At 36.5% G+C, this 15,547-nt stretch overlaps 1 protein-coding gene across 1 annotated transcript in view; it reads right to left on the reverse strand.

Moving 5' to 3' along the window:
* The window catches only part of LOC127438190 (glutamate receptor-interacting protein 2-like), a 160,614-nt gene that overhangs the window by 30,542 nt on the left and 114,525 nt on the right, over positions 1–15,547 (reverse strand). The window contains exons 7-11 of the mRNA XM_051693566.1: positions 13,936–14,081; positions 13,477–13,624; positions 12,701–12,870; positions 2,431–2,571; positions 26–178 (exon numbers count right to left, since the gene is read on the reverse strand). Coding sequence (XP_051549526.1) covers positions 26–178; positions 2,431–2,571; positions 12,701–12,870; positions 13,477–13,624; positions 13,936–14,081 — 758 coding nt within the window. The remainder of the gene's footprint in view (positions 1–25; positions 179–2,430; positions 2,572–12,700; positions 12,871–13,476; positions 13,625–13,935; positions 14,082–15,547) is intronic.

Below are 15,547 nucleotides of genomic sequence, written 5' to 3' on the forward strand. Positions count from 1 at the left end.
ACACACAGGGAAAACAGTGACCTACAGGAGCTCTTGTGCTCTTTTTTCCTCTGTCTTCTCTTCAGCATGGAGTTGCGGGGGCTCATGGGAGGGGCGGTGCGGGGCAGCGTGCTGGAACCCTGGCTGGTTACGCCTGATGTGGTGGTGGAGCCAGGGGAGAAGTTAGTGCAGACTACCGCTACAGAAGAGAGAGTTAGACAGTGAAACCACATTAAAAACTCAAAGCTAAAAGGTAAAAGAGGCATTGGGCCAAGTGACTGAGCGTTCACTGCAGGTTAATGGTCCAGATTCTACTGTTCCCTTGCAAGTCTTTGCAGATCTATTCTACTACTTCAAGCCTTTATTATTTAAGGACAGTCAGGGGATGTTATATTACATTTGGAGGTAACAGCTGGGAGGTAGATGTCTAGGTTAAGAACAATTTTCCATATCAATATAAGGCCATTTTACATTTAAATGAAGAAAAACGGCCATAGGTTCCAGAAGGTTAAGACTCTGAGACTTTTTCATCAACTAGAACAAAATTGTGAATGGTGCAAAACTGAGTCAGTCTGATCTGCAAAAGTCTGATCACTTGGAAAGGTAATGTCACACCTTTTCTCAACAAGCCAAATAATTCATAGAGCCAATCATAACATGTATGTATAGATGTCTTAAAGATGCATATAGCAGCCTCTTTAATTTGTTTAACATTAAGGGTCAGAGATATTGTGGAAAATGGTCATGCAAAACTGAAGTATGACTATATTTCTAATTGTTGCAAGAAACCCTGACTTACATTATACAGTGGCAAGTGCGAGATATGTGAACCCTTTGGAATTAGATGGTTTTCTGCATTAATTCCTCATAAAATGTGATCTCATCTTCATCAATCATAAGTATAGACAAACACAATGTGCATAAGCTAACAACACACAAACAATTATAATATTTCATGTCTTTATTGAACACATCCCATTAAACATTCACAGTGCTGTGGAAAAATAAGTGAACCCTTGGATTTAATAATTGTTCGATCCTCCTTTGAAAGCAATAACCTCAACCAAGCATCTCCGGTAGTTGCGGATTAGACCTGCACAATGTTCAGAAGGAATTTTGGATCATTCTTCCTTACAGAACTGCTTCAGCTCATTCATATTCTTAGGATGTCTGGTGTGAACGGCTCTCTTGAGGCCATTCCACAGACTCTCTATTGGGTTAAGGTCTGGGCTCTGACTGGGCTACTTCAAAATGTTTCTTTTCTTTTTTTTTGAAGCCATTCTGTAGTGGATTTACTTCCATGTTTAGGGTCATTGTCCTGCTGCATCACCCAACTTTTTCTGAGCTTCAGCTGGCGCACAGCCACCCTGACATTATCCTGTAGGATATCTTGATAAATTTGGGAATTCATTTATCCCTTGATGATGGCAAGTGGTCCAGGCCCCGAAGCAGCAAAGCAGCCCCAAATCATGATGTTTACTCCACCATACTTCACCACTGGGATGATGTTTTCATGTTGGTATGCCGTGCCCTTTTTACGCCATACGTAGTGCTGCATGTTCTTGCCAAACAATTCAACTTAGTTTCATCAGTCCACAAAACATTTTCCCAGTAGCGTTGTGGAGTGTCAAGGTGGTCTTTGGCAAACTTCAGGTGTGCAGCAATGTTTCTGTTGGAAAGCAGCATCTTCCTTCATTGTGTCCTGACATGGACACCATGCCTGTTTAATGTTTTCAGTATAATAGACTCATGAACAGAGGTGTTAACTTGTTGTCTTGCTGTGGACAGATATACATCTAAGCTTCGAGATAACTTTGTAACCCTTTCCAGCTTTATGCAAAGCAACATTTCTTGATCGTAGGTCTTCTGAGATCTCTTTTTTGCAAGGCATGGTCCGAGTCAGCAGTTGTTTCTTGTGAATAGCAAAATCAAAATGTTTTCATAAGTAAGTGTTTTTATAAGTCAAAGTAGCTCTAACCCACAACTCCAATATCGTTTCATTAATTGGGTGCCAGGTTTGCCAACTTCTTACTCAAATTAGCTTTTGTTGATGTCATTAGCCTAAGGGGTTCACATACTTTTTCCAACCTACACTGTGAATGTTCGAATTATGTATTCAATATGTACAAGAACAATACAATAATTTGTGTATTATTAGTTAAAAAAGATTGTGTTTGTTACTGTAACTTAGATGGAGATCAAACCAGATATTAAGACAAATGTATACAGTACATAAATGCAGGTAATTCCAAAGGGTTCACATACTTTTTCTTGGGTTTCATTAAATAAATACGTTGTAAAATACTACAAAAGTGTAGAATATGACCCCTTTAACATTCCCAGGAGTTTTCAATGCTTAAGGGAAGAAGAAATGTATCAAAACATCTTTATTTATGTTTAAAATAACGTATAGAGTTGATAATAATGTAAGAGTGATGTCGATGTGGTTACATTTGCAGTAATCCTGAGAGCTGGACGGGTTACTGGAAGCAGATGTCCATGTTGCTGTTTTACAGTGAGCAGGATGTTGAGTGTGGCAGTAATTCACACAAGGGTCCCAGCAGTGGGGGTGGTCACTTTTCTGGACTTTCACTACACAAACACATACAAATCAATTACAAAATGACAACTTGAGTTATTCATTACAAGCTTCTCGGTTACAGCTGTTCTGCAAACTTTACAGATGTTCCAAATAAAATATGAATAATGAAATATAAAATATATTTTATATACCGTATTTTGTGTAAATAAGAACAGAATTTTAATTATTGAGTGAACCTAACTTCAACTGCGCCAATATAAGATTCGGAGCATAACAGATTTGAAAATTACTTAGTTGACAGGGTTGACTATTTTTGATTTACAGAACTGTCCAAAAGTCTGAGTCATAAGATGTTTTACAAAAGCATTTGCCTTAAGATAGTTATTTTAAATCTGCTTTAGTGTCAATAGGAAATATGAATTTTAAATTTCCCAAAATTATTTTTGCGCATAGAAGTAGAACAAGGGGTCCTGCAACAGATGGCATGGCCCCCACAGAGCCCGAATCTCAACATCATTGAGTCAGTCTGGGATTGAGACCAAAGCAACTGAGACAGCCAATACCATTGAAAAACTGTGCACAAGGATACCTAGGAGAATTGGTGCTATTTTAAAGCCAGTGGGTGGTGTTTACTGCACTTTAAAACTTTGTACTTTAAAGTCTTTGAAAAAAATCAAATGTAATTTGTATTTAAATACATTTAAGTTTGGTATTTGTGTATTTTCAAAATACATAAAATCCTTTGGGCCAGTCAACCTCTTTATTAGGCTGCTGATTTCCTGTATCAACTAGTTCAGGCATGCCCCCAACCCCAACATTCATGTACCCGAGCTGCAGATGTCAGAGAGAACGGCTCCATCTAGCATTGGGTGAGCTAATTTTGTGCGTTCCTGCAAGGAAATATATGGTGTCATGCTGCGTTCCATTCAAATAGGATGTGGGATATTCCTACTTGATATTTTCGATTTATATATTTTTAGTGCGTGCAGTGTAAAATGGAACGCAACACCCGTTTATTGTCAGCGCAACGGACACGTCACAATGGACACTTCCAGTGTAGACAGCATCTTTAATTATAATGGGGTTTTATTTCATTTGATGCGATACGATGCAAGTGTCTGGCGTAGACAGGGTGTTAGCAGCTGTTCGACTGTCACCAGAGACAACCCAATTGATAAAAAATGCTGCAACGCTAGCATTTATGCTTCAGGTGTACGATTATCAAAAGAGAGTATAATATACCATGTTTTATACACCTGTTTCTGCAGGCGTTTGTTAAACAAGCTTTAATATCATGTAACGTAGGAACTTTGACTCATTTATCGGTATTACTTTACATATTACTTACTTTGTATATCTCCCCTGGTGATGACATGTTTGTGTGACGTTAAGCACCTGCATCTCAGTGAAATCGGATGCTGCCTTCAATTGCACCAAGGAAGCTCGTAACTCCAAGTTAAGAAGTTACGAAGAAGCCAAACTTAAACAATTACGCAATGAACCACAGCAAAAGCCCTTTTTCTGTTGTACCGGTGAATAAACATTAGTGAATAAACCTGCATCACTTATAAACAACATATGTGATTTATTAATGCATGGTATCTAACATATTATAAATGTATTTGCTTAAAACAAACCATGAAGGGTGAGTCATTAGTTGACTGTCATATATAACAAATTAATGTTATTGAAATAAAATACAGAAGTTGAAATAATTTTTCAAAATCATTGCTTTTCATCATCTTTCATGTTGACACACCTCTTCCAACGTCCCAACTCGGAAACTCTCATCTAGAAGTCCGAGTTTTCCCCTCGTTAACACGACTTCGCGGGGTCATTCATGTGCTTGGATCTCGCAATTACGATATTTCCGACTCCACTTGAAGGGCGCATGTGTTGAAACTTTCCACACAAGTTTCCCAGTTGGAATTCCTACTAGAAGTGGTGTTCCATTGCACTTTTCCTACTAGGAAGTTGGCAAATCTGACTTTCCGAGTTGAATGGAACGCAGCAGAATGTGCCCTTCAAGTGGAGTCAGCAATATCGTAATTAAGTCATATTAATGAGTGGAAAACTATGAACTCTAGATGATACATGAGTTGCTGAGTTGGGACGTTGGAAGGGGTGTGAAAAACATGAAAGATGATAGGAAGCAATGATTTTGCTAAATTATTTCAACTTCTGTATTTTATTTCAATAATATTAATTTGTTTTATATGACAGTCAACTAATGGCTCACCCTTCACGGTTTATTTTAAGCAAATGAATAAATAATATGTTAGATACCATGCATTAATAAATCACATATGTTGTTTATAAGTGATCACTAATGGTTATTCACTGGTACAACAGAAAAAATTGCTTTTGCCATCATTTATTTAATATTGTTAAAGACTGACTTCTTCCGTATTTTGTTTCCCACTTGAATAAGCGACATGTCGTAGTAACGAATGCCCGACTCAGAGGTATGAGCTTCCCGGGTGCACTTGAAGACAGCATAAGATAAGGTGAGGTGAGGATGTGAAGGTCAATTCTACTTGATGCAAAAATCATAATTTCTGACAACTGTTCTTTAATTTCCATTAAAATATTAAGGCATGATATTTCTCGCCAGCCAATGCAATGTGTGTCAACAGTGAGGAAATCAAAACTAGTCAGCAGCCAGCTAGTAAGCTAGTCTAACTATCGTTAGCGAGTTCACTAGCTATCATTAGCTAGATCGCTAGCTAGCAAGCTAAAATGGAACATCATTCAGGTTTGCCTTCAGTTAACATGAAGGAATAAAAAAAAAACACTGGCAAGGGGGTAAAAAGCGTTAGCACTAGCACTGGAAATTAGAGCTAGCTAGTAAGTCTTGCTAGCTAATCGGTTGTTGGTGCTAGCAACTGCTTGTGTATTTACTAGCTAGTCAAGTGTGTAAAGAATTACTCCTTGCTAGATAGCAAGAAAAGTACCCACTGTTTTACACATGATTTATTTAATAGGGTTTGCCACAAGAAAAAGCAGGCTACAGTGTAACCTGGACAGAAAGAAGTATAGAAATGGCTGCTATTTGGCATTTTGTAATCATGTACCTGTTTATATATAATTGTCCTTACTTGATTGAAGATGTAGGTGAAATGAAAACAAAAGTTGCTAAGCAGTTGTACACCAAAATGCTCTTTGCATTCAGAATAGGTCCAAATAAATTTCAGCCTAATAGTGATACTTTATTGAATGGCATATTTTACATGTATTTTGTGTATTTTCAAGATACAAAATACTGTACTTAATTTTGATCATTAAAATTATTTTCCACACAGTATTTAGTATTTTATTTTGATACATTTAAACTGAGGTATTTTGTATTTTTATTTTAAATAAATTTTCATGTATTTGTGCCATCACTGTTTATCACAACTGCCTAAAACTTTTGCACTGTACATATGCGACCTCATGTACTCTAACGACATGGTATGGCCCCTCTCAATGGCTGTCTCTCGTTTGGAAGGCTGCATGCTAGGTAGGACGCGTCCTTTGAAGGCTGCGGTATACTGAGCATCCTCCTTTAAACAAGTTTCGTTTAAACGAGGTGGCCTTCGTAGGACAAATGGAAACTGAAAGTAACATGGTTGCTATGACAGCACGCCACTCTTTAACAAGCGCCAGCACTTTGAGTGAGAAGGCAACAAAGTCCCTTTAGAAGTGAATGTATAAAGTAAATTTAAGGAGAGTTATAAAGATGTAAACAGAAAAGAAAATAGATTTTACAGGTGTACTTTTAGTCTAATACTTTATTAATATAACTATACATATTATATACTCTGCACCCATCTACTGAGGTACTTCAACTTGGGAATTAACATTACTTGTGTTTGAACATCATATTTACGGGCAAATTGGCGTAATTTTTTTTAGACATTTCCGTTGAAGCAAACAATTGTGGGTTGTGAGTGCCCACAAAGGATACACCTCATGCATCCTCCGAATTCCCGTGAAAAAAAGTTGCATTCGAAGACTGCATTCAAAGTCTCCTACTTGCTTTTATGAAACGAGACAGCCTCAATGATGTATGCGGCCAAGAAATGTGACCTCTGGAGGACACAGCCTTCCAACCGAGACACAGCCAATATTGTTCTCATTAATACTCATTTGATCTCTGGAATCCTTTCGTGTGGAGTCTCGGGGGTCTGCTGAAGTCGCACTTGAGTGATAATATCCATCTCTAATACTGGTCTGTGGTAAATGAATGTGCATGCAAAACAATGAGGAAGCTCATTAGAAAACAGGCTAATGAAGTCCTGCCTGCTGTAGGTAGGCTTTATAATTGAGTGCTTCTGTGTATGTGCACGCTTGTTCTCATTTGTTCTGCAGGACTGCAGTATCTCTGTGTGCTTACAGTGAACTTAAAACGGTAGGTCTGATAATGGCAGAGGACTGAATTTATATGACCCTGTAAAATTAATAGTTTGAAACAAGTAATTTATTGTATAGTGTATGTTCTCGGAATAAAGGGGCAGTCACACTAAAGCTTCACTTTTATTCATATGCATTGGAATGCTCAAATATGGGTACTTTTAGTGCCAAGTGGGTTTTCTTGGCGTTTTTGCATCAGTCTGTACTGTTTTTTTTAATTGATTTGCTATGTAAACATGAGCTAGATGGACATATTTGAAGGTTGCGGATAAAAAAACAACATGTTTTTTAGCATCTCACGCGAGAGCGACACATTTTTATGACACTGTGTCAAGTTAAAACTTTTAAAAACGTGTCTCAAGACACCCACATTCAAGTTTGGTCTGAGTGGCCCCTTAGAATTTCGTCAAAACTCTAAAACTCCTAAAAAGTTTGGTAAACTCGACCTGGTAATTTTGCATTGTGAGTTTGGCAAACTCTGACATGCAAATTCGTACAGCAAAAAGGATGTTTGAGCAATAAAAGATCTAAACAAATTGATCTCTCCATTGAAAATCCAACATGATCACATGGGAAGTCGCCATGTTGTTTCCGAGAGTTTCAGTACCCTAGGATCGGACATAGTATTCTGACTCTCTGACAAGCACGATCCCCTATCAGACATTTTTGTATCGGCTTCAGTGCGTCTACCTTCCCTTGTGGCACAACTTAAAGCATGTTGCATCAACTGCGTGGGAGACCTGGGTTCGAATCCTGCATTGAAAATAGTAAGTATAGTAAGTAATTGCATTTACATAATCAGTGACAAGTGCAATTCTGAGGTTACATTTTTCCCTCAAACGTGCCCATACGCCCAACGACACTTACTGCTTTGGCCAGTGGGGGCAGTGTTTCGAATTTTGGTATGCACAGACCGATTTTAGCTAAAGAAATGTCAACCTACTGTTTCAGATTTCACTGTGAGATCAGTCTGGAAAATCTAGGATGAAAATGGGTGAAATTTTAATTTTAAGAGTATACAAATTTCAATTAATAAGAAAACCTTTGGAGTTTTTATAATAAATTCTCAAAGATAGGTGTCGCTCTACATTTTCTCCTCATTGAATATCTCGTTTCACTTGTAAATACATTCAGTTACAGCAGTCCATTGCTAATGCTGTTTCATGTGTGACATTCCTTAAGACCATACAAACATACCTCCTGTACATGCAGAAAATGAAACTTCAGTTTCATGGGTAGTCGTTAATAAGATGATTAACTCTTTAATAAACTAAAGCTGTCCTAAAGCAACTCTAGCTAAACACTTCAATATGATGCACATACTGTCAAAATGTCAGATGGAATTAATAATTCCTTTTGTAATGAGTGACAATGTCGTTTTGAATATACATAACTAAAATATCTACAAATAATAATTTCGATTTTCAAAGTTCTTACTGAAATTAACTTTTAACCATGCTTTCCTGATGCTTTAGTTGAGAGGCAATCCCTATAAATAATTTGACATTCAGTAACTTTGATTTACCCTCCACCATTCCTAAAAAAAAAAAAGCATAAGAGGCTTTTAACACTCGGAGAGATGTGTGTGTGGTTAAATATAACGGTTTTAATGAAACCTACTCGCTACTTTTTTAATCTTTGGTACATTACTAAACAACCAGCAACTCCTGCATACATGGCACTACAGTATAAATGAATATTATGTTTGTATTTTTGTCACATAGGATATGACGAGTAATTAAGAAATGAAACTTTCACACAGATTTTGAGAGCCAGGTTATATACTAGTATGTGTTTGGGTAAAAGCCATTGATGCTCTTTGAATGTTTGAGCGCTAAATCCTTCTTCCTTGTGGCTTATGCTAAGCTCATCTACTATGTCTTGAGGAAAAACGACAGTGTCTCTTGATGTAGGAATTGAGAACAGCAGAAAGATGACCGTAAAGTCTCCCACGCAGGCTGATGCGACGGGAGCTTAATAAGAGTAAAGAGATTACAAAACTGCTTTTAAATACCAAGTCATTCATCTAAACACAGATTGAACTTGCAGTTGACTAGCTCTAAGGTTAATTGTGCTAGGTTTGGCTAATTCGTTATTGAATGTTTGCTAGTTTAATGAAAAAATGATGTGATAATAGGATGCCAGAGTGTCTTTTTATTTAACTGTTACTGCAGCACAGACTGATCTCCAAAATTCAGTAACTATCTGGACTTATGTTGTGTCCCATCCAAAGTTAGATGTGGCATATTCCTACATGACATATTAATTTTAACACAGTTTTTCACACCAAACGTGTTTTTCCATATTTTTAACTGTTATTATGTAAACATGAGTTAGATGTACATTTTCAAATGTTACACCACGTCTCGCTGTCTCTTATGATGGCGTGTAAAGTTAATAGAACTTTTAAAAACTTTTAAAAACGCATCTCGAGACACCTGCATTCTGATCCTTGTGTCTAATACATCTATTTTGTATTTTTTAACACAACTTTAAGTTAATTTTAAGTACATTTTTAGTTTCAGTCTTTTGACAAAAATATCTTTTCATTTTGTCAATATTTTGGCATGTCAAATTCATTCATTTTTAGTAAAATTTCCTCTGAATAAAATAGCATACAATTTTGGACAATGAAAATAACATTTAGTTGACGATAAGCAAAAAGATTTATTTCACATAGTGACATAAAAATATTTGCAAAAAAAAAAAAAGGGTAAAAACCAACCAAACTTGAAATATATACAATTATGAAAATGTATTAAACATTTATAAAATATTTAAAAGATGAACATTATGTGAAAACCTAAACTCTTTAAATAATAGTATATAATGTGTACACCAAAGAATTAGCTACTGTTTAGAAGTTAATGCATTATTTTTTATAGACAGTGTAGGATATTGTGTGTGTAGTGTGATTTTATGAAAACAGCATATTCACAATGCATGTTGTGACTAGCCTGCAACTTAGTTTGAGTTCACCTGTGTTATTGCGTCACTGTCTGTGCAGATGTTGGTTGTAATGTTATGTTTATGTTGTGAATATTGCTGATTAATCTCATATAGGATGCATTTAGTAAGGTAATTAACCATAGTGGAATATTTTCATAAATTCTTTCTAAATTTATCTTTTCTAAAAATATAGAGCATTGTTAATATCTTGCTGTAATTTTTTTTTCTTGTCATGTTTTGGGTCAACAGCATGTTTTAATCAAAATTGTTTAAATAGCTTCATGATTCCTCTTTTTCATCTTAGCTTCGTTAGTGTTACAAAAGAATGCAAACAAATAATCTGCAAAAAATGTATAATTTTTCATTTTATATGATGAAAGATAATATGAACTATTATACATCTTCACAAAGCTGATCTCACCTTTCCAGCATTACATAGATTAGGCTTCTAGTCCACTCAGAGGCTGAGATATTTCACAAAACATTGGGGAAAGTGCATTGGATCACAGAATAGACTGAATGCCTATGGACGAGCACATTGCATTGAGTGCTTAGTGTAATGAAATAACACTTTTAGCAGGACATAGAGCAAACAGAGCCTGAAACACAGGCTTTCAAAGACAGGATGCCTGGATAAATAAATAATCATAAGATTTTAAATATACAATGTATATATTTTTCTGTAAAATGAGACCAATATTTTGAAATTAGTCCACTGTATGTGTGTAAGGTGAGATTTTAAATTTGGGAGTGAAAAATGCAGGTGGCTGCCAAAATATGCAGCAGAGCTGAAGAGGTTAAAATTAGCATTTTCAATATCTCCAAGATCTCAAAGATAGCATATGTTCCCAAATGAGCTGGTTCGTAGAGACATACTTGAATATTCTCTGCCTTTTTTTCTTCTTCCCCTATCAAAGTCTGCTATAGTATTAGCAAAAATCTGAATCCAAAATGTAGGAGTCAGACAGCAAAACATCAAACTCCATCTATTTTCTGGGTGAAGTTTCTATCAACTTGGACCCCACGAGTGGGTGACAATTCATGATTGATGTCATGCCAGAGTTGATAGTTTGTACTTGCAAATATATTTTTCCATCATTAGAGCTTTCTATCTCATTCAGCGTGGCAGGGGCTGACCTATATATTGCAATGTGATATTTTGACAGGTCCTGAAAGAGACCTGAAAGATCCTGAAAGAGTAAATTACTTTTCTTGTCCATATGCATCAGGAGCTCTCATTCCTAAATCTGCAAATAAATATTGGTGTTGGGGCCATTCTAGCATCATACACTTCTTGCAATGTACTGTGTAAATGTTGCATGACATTGAAGAGATGGGCATTTTGTTAAGTATGAGTCATAATCAAAAGAATAGTTCATCCAATACATTTTTGTAATTTCCTTCACCCTCATGTCATTTCAAGCAGGTTTGTGGTTGAGAATTTTTAATAAAATTTGTATTTATTGCAGCATTGGTGAGGGCTTCCACAAGTGGGGCCCCAAATGAACTGGACTTGATTGAAATCTGAGGGCATCTGAAGTTATGGATGATTGCAGTGAGTGAAGTGCCAAGAACTTCAAAGTGCAAATTAGTGAAATAAAGTTTGTCAAGGCAAACTTAGATGCTAGCTTGACAAAGCATAGTCTAAGAGTTGAAAGTCATTTTAAAGCTTGCATTTTGAACATTTTGCAGGTCCAACAGAAAAGGTCAGATAGCTTGACAGCTAGATATGTCAATATACGTCTATGAGATTTTGGCCACTTTAAAGGTCAGATACAGGAAAACCGAAAGTCTGATCAATTAGAAAAGAGACAGCACACTAAGTTAGAACAGTCTGAAGGTCTGTACCAAGTTTGGTGGTTGTAGCTTGAAAGCTCTAGGAGGAGTTACAATCGGACATTTTGGTCTTTGTTTAGGGATTTTGTAAAAACCCTAAACGAAGTCTGTAGAATAACAATATGTTGGCTTTGACGAACCAACTTAATAACATCAACCATCTGGAGCTTCAATATTGCTCACAATGTCTCCCATAATTGGAGTTGCCTGATCATTGGGTGCATCCACATAGCTGTGTAATTATCGAATATGTTTATAGGGCAAGTAATATTACACTATTGATTGGATTCTCAGCTACAAAAAAGCCTGAGACCTCATGCAGACTATAATACTGTATACTAATTCAGGCTTTCAAAGCAATGTGGTCCACACCATTAGACATCTGTTCATATCCTGCATTTGCATGTAAACGGGGCTGAAAATAACTAATCTGCGTCCATTGCGTCTCAGTTTGAGATTGTGCGGCTGTCTGTTGTTTTTCTAGGGTGGGCAGGTCTCCATGATTAAATCTGTCCTGCAGACTAAAGCTTGTGGGGCGACATCAAGCAGAACGAGAAGCTAATTAAACTAGATGACAGCAGATGAGATGACAGCGTAGTCCTCATTTGGACTGGGCACTCAAGACAGGATGCATATGAAGCTTGTATCTTGATAATTAGTGGGAGAATATAATGACCTCATTTGGAGTAAACAGGAAAACAAATTGATTGCTCACCTCCAAAAACATACTGTGGTGGAACCATTTATCTATCTATCTATCCATTCACCCACCCACCCATCCTCTATCTATCTACCTATCTATCTATCTATTTTATAATGTTTGTCAAGCCATAATGACAGCAACCAGCAAATTAGTTAAGTAGTTTTCCAGACACATTTTAGGCCTGTTCCAAGATCAAAATCAACCATCTATGGAAGACTCTCAATAGATGGTCATATTTGGCTTTATCCATTTCTGAAAAACTGCAGCAGAATTACATATTTTCACTCTTCTCTCACCAGTGTCCTGGGGTTTCCAGGGTAGTCGTGTTTGGTGTGCGGGCAGGATCTCTAGTTTGGTCTGATCAGAGGTGCTGGCCACCAGCTGTGTTGCCTCCAGAACTGAACAATGCTCTGTGCTGGTACCATCTATAGACAGGATATGATCACCCACGTGTAACGCTCCTGACCTGAGACAAAAACAGACACCTGCTAGAACTGTCACAAATGTGTAAGTGTTAAGACAACATAAATTCAAAACTCATTATTTTTACTTTCTCAATATAATATGTATTTTTCATCAGTGCATCCAATTCTGAAATGCTTGTTTGCTAAATCTTACATCAAAATTTTTATACATTTGTATACAAAATAATTACATTTCTGTTGACATAACCAGGGCATTATATTAACCAACTAATTTTTTGGGGGGAATAATGGCCCAAGTCAAAAGTCCACCCACAACTCTCTATGATATTCTGTTAGCTAGATATGGCTCAAGTCCCTCTTTCAATGTAAATATTTTCACCCAGTTTAGCAAACACCCCTAATAATATCATAGCCTAACATGTTACGGATCGTGATATAGAATAAATTTCAGTCCTTCATAATTCCCTTGGAAATATGTCACATTATGGAAGTTAACTGAGAATACCGTTTCTTGTTGTCTTTAAGATGGTATAATGAGAAGATTGCATTTGTTTTAAACATTTTACAATCTTAAAACGAGTCTACAATTCTAATACTGAAAACAACAACAACATGTATTTTATGAATAAGGCCCATTAAGTGTGTACCTGTCCACCACACTGCCGGGTTTGATCTTGTCAATGACGATGGCTTGCTTGTTCCTGTGCATGGCAGTGGTCAGAGTAATTCCCAGACTCGCTCCAGGCGCCTTGGCGATCTCAACCAGCAGTGGACCTGAAGCGTTTGTCACGGAGTCTGGAGGGCAGGTGATAAGGAGAGATGAGGATATTATTTTTAGACTGTGGGTTTGTTGTTGGGTTCAATATATAGTTGCCACTATCACAAAGGTTCTCAACCAAACAGACTCAAACCATCTTAGAAGTCTGTTGTGCAATTATATAATGGTAAAACTAATGGAATAATCGGTGCAATCCCTACAATTTACAGCATGCTACAACATGCTCTAGCAAGTAATTTCTGGGAAATCCTCAAATATGACTTTTGAGATCCACTTCATGGTCCTTATTATCTAGTGCTCTATGAAGCAGAGCTCACTTTCGACTCACCCATGATGGAGACATCGTACTCGATCTGGAACTGGGCTTCTTGGCCACACTGGGTCAGTACAGTCAGGGCATCGCTGTGACTGGCACTGTGTAACGGCACGCCATCTACACTTAGGATCCGATCGGCTGCTTTTAACGTCCCTTCTCTGCACAAGAACACATGCGAACACGATTACCCCCTCAAAAATGAAACTTTTTACAACATTTCACAATGTTGCATTATGGTTGCAGTCAGTGCTGGGTAGTAACAGATTACATGTAATCTGCATTATGTAATCAGATTACAAAATCAAGTACTTGTAATTAGATTACAAAACATTTTAAAATGTTTGTAATCAGATTACAGTTTCTTTTTATGGATTACATGATTACAAAAGGCCCTCTAATTCATATTATTTTTTGTTTTGTTTTGTATTCTAAATCAGCCAACAGCTGATAATCGTTTGGTAAGTCTTCAAGTATTTTTGAATTGTAACCTAGGTAACCTAATACTAGAGACCAGCCATAATTGCACTAAAGATGGAGCGGTAATCCACACATAAATGCAAATTGCATTAGTGCACTAAAGCTAGTTTTACTTTCACAAATTGCTTTTGTACTTGGCTTCCAAAATGTACATGTATGCACTTCTTCAGACATTTTATTGAGTGTTTGTAATATCAAAATTGCTGGAACAACATTTTAAGTGCCTTTTTTATTTCACTCAGAAACAGACAAATAGCGAGTAAACCACACACCAAAACACTCATATCAATTCTAAAATTTTGGTCTATTATGCAACATTATCAAAATGTACAAGCTTATCCTACTCAAAATCATGTGACATCAAATAAACAAGAATTAGGTCAGAAGTAATTAAAAAGTAATCCAAAAGTAATTAAATTATATTACCTTAAAATGTAATCCAATATGTTATGTTACTGACTACAATTTATGTCATATAATTTGTATTCAGTACCATATTCCAATTCAAAAGTAATCTACCCAGCACTGGTTGCAGTTATGTCGCAGTACAACAATTTAAAAACGTTTAAAAAACATTCTGGATATGCTGTGAAAATACGTACTTGGTAGATTTTCTTTAAACAGCCTCAAAACTTCTATGTTTACACTCGTGGAACGTTTTGTTTAGGCTGTACATTTAAATGAAACTTTTGTCTATAGAATTCAATCTATGTTCATGACCAAAATACAACAAAGCCACATTACATTTGTGGAACATTTTGGAAAAAACGTAATACTTAAAGGCAAACCAACAGTTGACTGAGGCCACATCCACTCTAATCTGCTTCAAGTCAAGTCATTTTTATTTGTATAGCGCCTTTCACAACACACATCGTTTCAAAGCATTTTTACAGAAAATCATGCATTAACAGAAAATGAAACTGTAATATCTATAATGTCTTAGAGTCATCATTGTGTAGTTTGATAAAATACGAATGTGAATTGTGTTTAAAAATAAGTAATTAAATAATAATTGTATTTAGAAACCCAGTGAGCAAGCCGAAGACGACTGTGGCAAGGAACACAATACTCAATAATTGGTTAATGGAGAAAAATAACCTTGTGAGAAACCAGGCTCACTGTGGGGGCCAGATCCCCTCTGGTTAAC

The sequence above is a fragment of the Myxocyprinus asiaticus genome, chromosome 49 (genome assembly GCF_019703515.2).
Source record: "Myxocyprinus asiaticus isolate MX2 ecotype Aquarium Trade chromosome 49, UBuf_Myxa_2, whole genome shotgun sequence".
NCBI lineage: Eukaryota > Metazoa > Chordata > Actinopteri > Cypriniformes > Catostomidae > Myxocyprinus > Myxocyprinus asiaticus.